The 11382-nt window shown below is 35.9% G+C and overlaps 1 protein-coding gene across 1 annotated transcript; it reads right to left on the bottom strand.

Moving 5' to 3' along the window:
* Window positions 1-4908: 4908 nt before the first annotated feature.
* LOC117820170 lies at window positions 4909-6883 on the bottom strand. The gene is made up of 5 exons (XM_034693857.1): window positions 6775-6883; window positions 6301-6463; window positions 6043-6115; window positions 5558-5771; window positions 4909-5297 (listed from the first exon to the last, which is right to left on the bottom strand). Exons 1-5 carry the CDS (start codon window positions 6819-6821, stop codon window positions 5189-5191), a joined length of 606 nt encoding a protein of 201 aa, XP_034549748.1. The 5' UTR covers window positions 6822-6883; the 3' UTR covers window positions 4909-5188.
* Window positions 6884-11382: the final 4499 nt, after the last annotated feature.

The following is an 11382-nucleotide window of genomic DNA, read 5'->3' as shown; positions in this document are numbered from 1 at the left end:
GCAACAATTAATACACCTTTTAATACTGCTCGATACATTTTATATACATAAATACAAATTCAATAAATCTCACCTGAGCTTAAAATGTATAAACAACAAAGTGATGCACACACTTTATATTTAATACAATATTTATTTAAAGAATAAATATTTATCTTATTTCAGTTTATTAGTTATATTTTTCTATCTTTTTCATGTATCAATACTCATAAAGAATTATAATGTCATGTTTGATAAAGCTCTGTAATTTATTTTATTGTCTGTAAATGCACTGTAATATGTTGGATTATAAATATGCAAGTTTCTTATAATATATGTACTTTTATCCAACACCTTTAATAAAGGTTTCCTCAATAAAAGAAAGAAATGCTGTGTGGAGCACCGGAAATTCTGCAAGGAGCAAGTCCTCAATTAAATCATAAGTTCTGTGGAGACGCAGGGTTATTTAATAAATGATATACTTTTAAAAACACAAGGGACAACATTAGATACAGTCACCCCTGATAGAAACAACCAGCTGAAGACTAAGAAGAGGAAATACGTGGATATAGTTAAAGAGGGGACGTTGCTGCACTAACAGCCGTGAACATGAGTCTTTGTAGACATTAGGCATGGTTGAAGCACAGCTCAACGTTTTATATTTCTTCATCTGAGGCTGAGTAGCATTAGCAGATAACCGGGTATCTAGCGCCATCTGCCGGTTCAGGCAGTCCAGGACCAGTAGCAGGTGCACTTCACATGAGGGCTACCAAAGACTGTATGGGAGCTACCCGGTGGTGCACCCACAGAGGGGTGGCCAGTGCCCTCATGTCCCAAAATGACCCAGCTGAAGTGCCCTCTTGGATTACCCTGTAGTACAAGGGTTCCCAAAGTGTAGGTCGGGACCCCATGGGGGGTCGCGAGATGTCTAGAATTATTATTATTTTTTATGAAAATAGTACATTTTACCCATTATAGTTAAAAATATTGACAAAAATAAGATAAGATAAGATAAGATAGTCCTTTACTCGTTCCAGAACGGGGAAATTCAAGTGTCACAGTAGCAAAGTAGACAGTGAAAAATATATATATATTTAAGCAAACAAGAGCCTATAAAGTAACAATTATTAAAAAGTAATTAGCAATTAAAATTAAAATTAAAGAGGTAAAAAATAAGCATATCTTACAACATATATATATATATATACATATATATATATGGCAAGCCGTTCAGGAAATTAATATATATGGAATGAAGTCTGAATATATTGAATGAAACTCGATATATATGGAATGAAACTCGATATATATGGAATGAAACTTGATATATATGGAATGAAACTCGATATATATGGAATGAAACTCGATATATATGGAATGAAGTCTGAATATATTGAATGAGAGTGCAAATAAGTATTCAGAAAACATCACGTATAGTTGTATTGTTGTGTAGCTGTCATCAAAGAGACACCCTGCTAAATTTGCTGTTTATTTTCAAAATGTCATCACCTGAAATTCACCAATATTTTGTTGAACTTGAACACTTTTTTGCAACAGCTGGTCATACTCCAAATGATCTGAACAGCTTGGAATGCAGACTGCGTCACCTTGAGGACCACAGGTCAATTATTGGAACATTCTTGTTGCTCATGGCTGGTGATGTTCAACAAAATGTTGCTGAGCAAACTTTGTGCATTCTTCTTGAGGGAATTGTTTGAGTCTCTTGGGGTGATGTTAGCTGAAATATCATTACAAGTAGAAGCTACAGCCCAAGATGGTGGGATACATTCTGCATCTCAGAGAGGAAGGCCAAGGTAAGTGATAAAAAAGAATAACAATTGTAGAGAAAAGAGTCTAATGCAGACCAAAAATACATAATCTCCATTTATTCCTTGGTCGTATCAAGATTATACAAGGTTTGGAAATTTATCACACCATATAAATTAATGCATATGTTTTTAATGTCTTTTTCTTTAAGGTACAACATATCAGCTGTTCAGCTGACCCACATGCAGGACTTAGGATTTAGCTGGATGGCCATATCTCGAATGTTGTACATAAACATTCGAACACTATACAACCACAGACTACAGCTTGGTTTAGTTGACTATGGAAGTTTTACTAACATTTCAAATGATGATCTTGATGGTGTGATCACTGAGGTACTTAGGCAAACCCCTGGCTCAGGAGAGACTAACTGGTAGTTTGAGAGGAAGAGGGATCAAAGTTCAGCGATGGAGAGTGCAAGAGCGTTTGAGAATAGTTGATCCAGTGGGAAGAGCCTTAAGAGGATGAAGGGCCATTCAACGGAGGGTCTATGATGTCTCTGTCCCAAATCAAGTGTGGTATGTAGTTTTAACATTTTGTTACAATCATTATTCCATAGCTGTTAATTAAACATGTCATGTGGGCTGATGTAAGGATTTGATAAGACCAAAACTATGCTTAAAAAAAAAAAGCTTAAATGTAAAGCAAACACTAAAATTTAACATAAAGTTTAAAAAAATTATATATTAATGGATCTAGTTTAACATTAAGATGAATTCAACCATTGTGCAAGTGAAGATTTTCCAGCTTCTGTCAACAATGTCAAAACATAACATTTCTTGTCATCAAATAAAAACAGGTGTCTTAACAGGAAAAAAAGGCCAACAAAGCCACTATGAATACCTTTTATCCTCATCCTGTACTTATAATATTTATTCTTTTTCCAGGCATATTGACACTAACCACAAGCTGAATCCATGGGGATTTGTATTTCATGGAGGAATTGATGGCTACAGTCACTGTATTACCTACATGAGATGTTGCACTGACAACAGAGCATCAACTGCCTTGCAGCTCTTCCAGGGTGCTGTTGATACATTTGGACTCCCACATCATGTCAGCAGTGATGCTGATAGGGAGAATGTTGACATTGCAAGGTTTATGATCGAGAATCGAGAATCGAGGGGCAAACAAAGGAAGTTTTATGGTTGGATGAAGTGTTCATAATCAAAGGATTGAGAGATTGTGGGTAGAACTGAACAGGGTTGTGTCAGCATTTTTCAAAGATCTTTTCCTCTTCATGGAAAATGTGGCAATTTTAGATAGCACTGACCGAGTTCACATTAGAGCCCTTCATCATGTTTACCTACCAAGAATAAATAGGTCTGTGGATGAATTTGTGGGCCAGTGGAACCACCACAGCTTAAGAACAATAGAAAGTAACTCCCCACTACAGTTATGGACAGCTGGAATGCTCCTGCTTCCTGAACATCAGAGACTACTTCATCATGTGCAACAGCAGTCTTATCACTTACACTATGATGCTGAGTTGAGGCAAATTAATCCATTGATTGATGATGGAAATCATGGGATAGAACTTTTTTTGACAGCATGTCACCTGCTTCAAATTAATATTCAGTCTGCTAAGTAATGTTGGAGTTCATGGTAACACATAAGGGGGCAAATTTCATATGTAATCAATGATTAATCAATGTTTAGGTAATATAAGATTATGATTATTGTATGTATTAATTCATATAACATGTATCATGCTCTTGTTTCTTACCATTAACTAATAATGGAGTCACTATGACTTTATTTAGTGAGTTGTTGTTTAATAGATTGTCAGTTAATGTACCTTCATTCACTTTTACTACACTCATTGATATGGACCACAGTATATGGACATACCTGTTCATTTTTGGACCAAATGTTTGCTGAGCCTCTCTACTTGAATATGAAAACTTTATATAAGTACAGTTATTTTAACTATATATAATAATATATAATAATAATAATAAAGTTTATAAGTGTGAAATGCAACACATCTTTGTGACCATCAAAAGGAACTCAAACTCAGTCACAATACTGTCTCAATGTGGTAATGTATTAGTGTAACCACTGTTTAGGGGTAGGTGTCAAATAAGACTGGCATGTTCAAAGCCTTGTTTCACAGTGAGCAATACATCTGAGCACTTTAGACAAAATGTTTATAATTTAGAACACACTACTTATACATATATAGAACAATGTCAGAACAAACTGAACATTCCTTAAAGTGGCTGTGAATCCGAAACATCTTAAAACCTCAAAATCTGACAAACTATGAACAGTTTAATGGTCTCAAAGAGACTGCACATGAAAGATGGATGAAGTTTTTGGTTTTGAAAAGTGAGGCCAATGAAGAAATCCCTTCAACCTACGTTCAAATGCGTTAGGGAATAACAACATGAACAGGCCTGAAAAAAAAGCATCATCGTAGTATGTGCAACAATCCATCATAGTACCTCTCATGCTCTTCCAAATCCTGGTGAATTGCGTATGGCGAAATCCATGTCATGTTTGAAAGCAGTGTATACTGTGTGAGTTGGTATGCGAAGAATGTCTTCGCATGTATTGGCCACTGGAAATCTGGAATAGTTAATGAACTCAAGGCTTGGCTTTGCAGAGAAACCCAGGGCTGGAATGCTGTCACATCCAGTAAAGAAAACAAGAATATCCTCCAGACAGACACCCTTCTCAACTGCAAGATGTAAAAAGGCAGAAACACAATAAAATTATAACAACATATATTGGTATTTTAAAATAGTCATTAATTAAACCATCGGAGTAATACCAAAGTGATGTAGAATAGGTTACCAGTTCCTAGCTGCCTTGCTACATTTCCTGAAACCTTTACTATTTTTCTTTTATTGAAATGAAACTGTAATTTGAAGAAGGTTCTTAATGTTATTAGCAAAGCTACTAATGAGGTAAATAGGGTGAAGTACTGAAAAGCATTAAACATATTTAGTGTTATAATTCTTTTTCAGTAGCCATAAAAATCAATATATGGTAGTAGATGTCCATCTGCTTGTTGTTAAATTGTATGTTTTATCTGATTTATAACCCTATTCATTACCGTGCAGCAGCTAAAAAACTACTACGCAATAACACAGGTTAAAGTGTGCTAGATCCTGATTTTTATTTGGATCCATTACAAGATCTACACACTTGTAGAAATCAGTTGCCTGAATCACCATGATTAAGACCAGCACATTATTCCATGAGAAACACAAATATGCTGTATAAAATCCCCAACTAATTTCCTCATGTGACCTGAAATGAGTTTGATCACACTCACAGTACATTGAATGGGTACTTTCCAGTCCTAAAAATTCTGCTAAAATCTGGCCAGCAGTTTTTGGGAAATCCTACTTACAGCTGAACCAAACAAACAGATTCAGGTGTAATTAAAGTCACTCGTATTACATTCCAAAGACCTTGACATTTCTTCCTGAATATCAGGATCATCAGAGAGGTATTCTTCCTCAAACAGACCAAGGTATGTACTATAAGAAAAATGACAGAAAAATTGTATGATCAGAGTTAATGTACAAATATAAAATATCAGCATTTTGGTCTTACCCTACAGTAAGAACTTCCTTGATGGTCTAATAATTTCAATTTTTGTATAGTTAGTAAATAATGCTAAGGATATTATCATCCAGCATCTAGTTAGACTAGTATAATACAAAACTGTTCTGTAAAGAAGGCCCACTGTTACTTAGCCTGAACCATGAAAAGATTCATAAACGCATTGAGGACAAACCTGTAGGATGTATCAGATGAGCCAGATGCACTAGGATGGGTGGGACCATGGGCAAGAATAGAGGTACTGTCAGTAGATACATCTTGCGTGTCAGAGGGACCAACACACCAGATAACCTCATCACCATCAGAAAAGGAAGACATAGTATGGGAGAGGGACTGGGGCTCAACAGTGGAAATGGTTGAGGCAACTTCTTCTGAAGTACCTCCAATTCCTGTTAGAAAAAGGAAACACAATAGATTGATGTTACATTTTTGAAAAAGACTGAAATTATATGAGTGAACAACAGACATTTTGAACTTGCACAGGGATTTTTTTATGTGAAAATATTTTAAAAATAATAAATAAATAAATAGATTTTTTCCTGTAGTAAAATATGAAAGCAAATGATAATTGGGATTTTAAGAGTCTCAACTAAGTGTACACAAAAACACAAGACTCAAATAATTATGAGTTTCATTGTAGATGTAAATAAATATATTTACCACATTCATCTGTTTCTTGAATGTCTGTGATATCAGAACTTTTGGTGAGGCTACTTTCACCACCAGAAAATTCCTGTAAATTGAAGCAGATGCATACAAAATTCTTTGTGAATTCATTGCACTGCATCAACATTAAAAACAGTGTATGTTTGTATTATGTCAGAGAATTCTACACAAAGCAGCGTTTGAGATATCCACTTTAAATTCAAGTATTGCCATTATCAGTGTCATACATCTGTTTAAATTTGTCATACTTACAGATTCGACATCATCTCCATCCTCTTTCGAAAGGACTTTGTCAGGTCTTACATAAATGCACTTCTGGTGAAACAGTTTTTTCACTAGGTTTCCACTCAACGATTGTGTTGTGCTGAGAGATGGCTCAACAAGTTTATTGTGGCATGGGAGCAGGATTTGAAGCCTATGGAAAAGCACAGTCTAAAGTTAAAGCTAAAAGACTACACTGCAGTACATGGAAATATAAAATCTATGTCAGGTAGATGGATCGACCTTTAAAGAATATATGTGACAAGATATTCACAACAAAATATATTTGCAAAGTCTGAGCAATATTCAAGTAAAATTTTTAGAAATGATCAGCAAAAGAAAAAAGAAAACATAGATAAGTCATAACACACAAAGTGAACCATTTTATTATGTAGTGCAGTCTTTTTTATTATTATTAAGACAAGTAACATTAAACCACTATTACAAAAAAGATCAAAAGCTTACCTGCATCCCTCCACAATTGTCTGAAAGGCTGCCTGTATTGCCTGCATTCAGTCAACGCATCATCCCACCACGGTGCAAGACTGAACACTTCAGGTGCTCCTTTGTGCCCACTGCCATCAGACTGTTGAACAGTAATGGAGGCCACAGACTGCACCATGCTGACCACTTTGCAGCTTTCCTAGCAGACCACTCCAAATAATAGCTTAATTAGCTAAACTTGAAATAAAACCTTGAAAACAGAACATGGAATGAGTTTTCTGCCATTCTTTTTGCCAGATGACTCCTAAGTTTAGGGTTAGTGAACAGTTAATTATCAAAAGCATCAGTAGCAGGAGGTTAATTCATAACAGCACAGGAAACAAAGCCACATGCTCATAGAGGTAGGGTCATTTTCTGCAGACCAGCTAAATAAAGCCACATTAAATCACTTTGACAGTGGGGGTCGCGAGTCTTTGGCACCTATATTTTGGGGGTCACGGGCTGAAAAGTTTGGGAACCCCTGCTGCAGTAGATATACATTACAAAAAGGCCTTCTCTGGTGCCCTCTCAGTGGAAAGCACATGAACATAGTTTTTCTAGCTTCCCTGCCAGAGGATAAAAAAGTGCACTCCTGATGCCCTTCTAGTGAATTAAAAGTAAAAATAAATGACCTCTAGAATACTGTAGTGAAATAATGACGTGTACTCTGGATGCCCCTACAATGGATAACACTACATACAATGTCCTCTGGATGCTCCTCTCCTTGATAAAATGTTAAAATGTGCCCTCTAGTGTCTCTTCAGTGAATTGAATGTAATAAAGTGCCTTCTGTTTGTTCCTCCACTTGATTAAATACATTGTTGGACAGCAACAAAGTAAATACTTATGTAAAGTTTTTAAGCATCTGTACTGTACTTTGGGGAACGTATTACTTTTACTCCATTTAAAGACAAATATCAAACTTTTGACTCCACTACATTTCTATCAGTGCTCTAGTTACTCACTACTTTAGCTTTGAAGTCAGCTGATGAATTCTCTTTTCTGAAATCAGATCCTAAAGGCCTTGGTGTAACCGTACCTCGGTTGAGCATAGATCAAACGTTCTTCAGATCAGTGCGTTCATTTAGTCGTGGTGATGATGGCTATGACTGAGAAGGATGATGATTCTCTACCTGAGCACCACAGCCATATTTTAAACCCACTGCTTTGGTTCCAGATGAACATTTGAAACCTGTCTGTGCTTGTAGTAACTTAGTTTAGATTTCATGGTAGACTTTTTAGATATGAAATCATGTTTTCTAGATAAACAGAACGGAGCAGAATGTACACCCATGCATTCTTGACTGCACTCATGCTTGGTGAAAATACTTTTAGAGATATTTTAAAAAGTACTTTGAATACTTCAATAATTTTAAAAGCAAGTACTCCAGGACTTTAACTCAAGTCAGAATCTGACTGAACAATTTTCACTTGTGTTGGAGTAATGTTTGACCAGGAGGATCTAAACTTTGACTGAAGTAAGGAAGACGTGGACTTTGTCCACCACTGATTAAATGTAAAAAAGTAATGTCTGATGCCTTTTTAGAGAATAAAATACCCTGTTGATAACGTGCCCTATTGGTAACTTACCCTTATTTTGTTTGCTTGTCACACAAGGTTTGTGGGTTAAGTTGAACACCCCAGAAAGCCCCCTCATATTTACCAAATGATTAATCATTAGGGATTGTAGCTAAAAGATCAGGCTCTCTTCAAACAGATGTAAATCACGTAACTATGGCATAATACTTTATGGCTGATGACGATAGACTGTATAAAATAGCTAATGACCAAAAACTGTAAAATATGTGAGGGAAAAGACAAAAACTCACCTATTTTCTTATTTAGTATCAGGTTCAGGTTCAGGTTCAGGTTTAGGTTCAGGTTCAGGTTCAGGTTCAGGCTACTTTATTTGTACCCTTAGGTAAACTTGTTTTTTATATAGGGTTTCGACCTGTAGATGGCATTCGCTATACAAATTTTCATCACAATTTGAGGATTTTTAATACTTTATGCTGAACTGCTGGGATCAAGATTGATTAACATTGATTCACAACACTACTAAATTCCTATATAAATACGTTTTGAGTTAAAAAAAAACAAACCAGACTTTAGACTTTAGACCACTGTTATTTAATTATACTCATTATTCTCAACCACATACTCATAGACAGGTATCCATACACATCATATTCATATTTTTTACTTTTGAGTTCTGCTGATTTAATAACTGTATTTATATGAATCGTTAATTTTGTATATTTTGTGTTATTTTATTTTTCAGATCAACTATTGTCTTTTTGTGTGAATTTGGTATTTTTTAATACATTTTTGATATTAGAACATTATTTGGGTGGAGGCCTCAAATAAGCTCTCTGAGTTTTCTGCCTCTTTCTGCACAGTATATTATTTATCTTTGCTCCTCTTTGTGTGTCTTTTTTTAATTGTGCAAATAAATAAACATAAACAAATATAAACACAGTGTTCAGGGATGCTGGGTATGCCTGTGGCTCACCCCTCATCAGGCTAGACCATTTCAAAGCCTTAATATTCTGAAAGGTAACATGTTCATTGAAAGGGGACAGGGCATTTGCAGTGAGGGGTCCAACACTCTGGACCCATCTGCCCGAGGAGATCAGGTCTGCTGAGTCAGTGAGCTCTTTTAATCCCCTTCTGAAAACATACTTTTATCGTAGAGCCTTTTGTGATTTTGTCTGAATTAAATCTAATTGTGTTTTATTTCATTTTATTTTAATCGTCTTGAGAAATATATTTAAAATAAATGTATTCCTTTAGAGATTCTTTACGGGGAATTTTGTGTCTTTTAAAATATGTTTTATTTCTGTAGTTTGACTTGTGTGTTTTTATGAAGTGCCTGTTTTATTTTGCTGCCATGTGAAGCACTTTGTAACTTGGTTTTTGAAAAGTGCTCTACAAATACAATTATTATTGTTATTTTTATTATTCCCATTGTTTAGACTTATTTTATGCAGAGTTGATCATTTTTCTACTCAGTCATTTTTAAAGGGTTGTGTGTTGTTAACTGAGACCTGAGTAGTCTACCACAATTTGTTCCCTTTCGTGTACTAACATGTGGAATGACACCTCATTCACACCTCTTCCCTAAACTCTATTCTGTTGAGTGCTGGGGTCAGACTGATAAAGGAAGAATCCACAGAATGAAATCAGAAGCTTTTTATGAGCACCACAAACACTCCTCCTCCTCCTGACACACAAACTGATCTGCATGTTAATGTGTGGTTTAAGAAAATCACCATCCTCTACATTAGAATAAGAAAATTAGAAACTGAATGGAGCCACTCGTTTACCTTTACCTTTGACTTTTTTCCCCCCTTTGAACAGTTACAAGACACAAAATTCAACCTTTAGAACTATTTTAACAAAGCAAAATCTCTACATTTGAATTGACCTGGTGATGTCTTCGCTCACCTTAAAAATCCATAACAAACTATAGAATGTGACACACATTTCTTGTGAAAATGATGACCCTTTGAAAGGTAATTTTCAGTATTAAATTAAATAATAATTTGTGGCCAGTGATCTTTGTATTTGTTGTAAATTGACATCTTGTCCTATGCTTTTGTGCTGTTTCTGCATGTTTCTGTTTTCATGTTTCTGTTTTGTGGTTTTCTGTTCCTAGTTGTTTTGTTTCTTTATTGCAATTTCCTGTTGCATGGACGGAACTGACCCCTTTGGCCCCTTGGTTTTTTGCCAATTCAGTAAAACCTCAATTTCTAAATCTTTTCCATACTTTGTATTCTGTATTTGTCATGAATATTAACAATGAATTTACCTAACTCTTTAAAAGTTTGCAGATTGTTTCTTTTAGAATAAATAAAAGCAGCCTGCATCAGAATACCAGTCATTATAATCAGGCCAGCAATTTTTTCTAATACATGGAAGCAAGTCATACCATCAAAAGAAAACAGATTTGTCACCATTAGCCATCGAGGGCTCAGGGGGGTGTCCAGAGGAGAGGCCTGGGGTGGCACTGCCCCCCTAAAGTCTGATTGGCCACCCAAACTCCTAAACTATGATTGGGTAGTTACCATGTCAGAGACAGGACTTACATGAAATCAACTGTTTAGGCTACACTGCAACCAAGCGGCAACCTCCGGTCTTAAAATATGAGGCCCATGCTGAAGTGCTCAAGACTGCAGTTCCTGAAGTGTCCACTTGAGGCTGGCTGCAGACACACCAGAAACTACATACATTCCCATTCAAAGAAATAAACATGTTTACAGCCTGGTTCAAAAAACAGTTGAGGTCTGAGTAGATCATTTCTCTATCAGCACACACTGTAAATGGGGGGTAAATTATTTTACAAAGATATTAAGATAACGACTTTTGCCAATTTAAAGACATGACTGACTTGATTGACAGGCGGGAACACATAGCTGTTAGTGCGGAGGCTAAAGGCCTGCCTCTTTACCTCACACTAGCTCTACGGAAGTTAGGTTGAGTTCAACATTTCCAATATGGCACCCCTGACGATCTGCTTCAAGCAGCACCTCAGGAACAGATAGATAACATCACAGATTGTAAAGTCTATGGTTGTAACAGGCTGGTGTA

The sequence above is a fragment of the Notolabrus celidotus genome, chromosome 1, assembly GCF_009762535.1.
Source record: "Notolabrus celidotus isolate fNotCel1 chromosome 1, fNotCel1.pri, whole genome shotgun sequence".
In the NCBI taxonomy this organism is placed as follows: Eukaryota; Metazoa; Chordata; class Actinopteri; order Labriformes; family Labridae; genus Notolabrus; species Notolabrus celidotus.
This window is presented reverse-complemented; position numbering and strand designations above follow the sequence as displayed.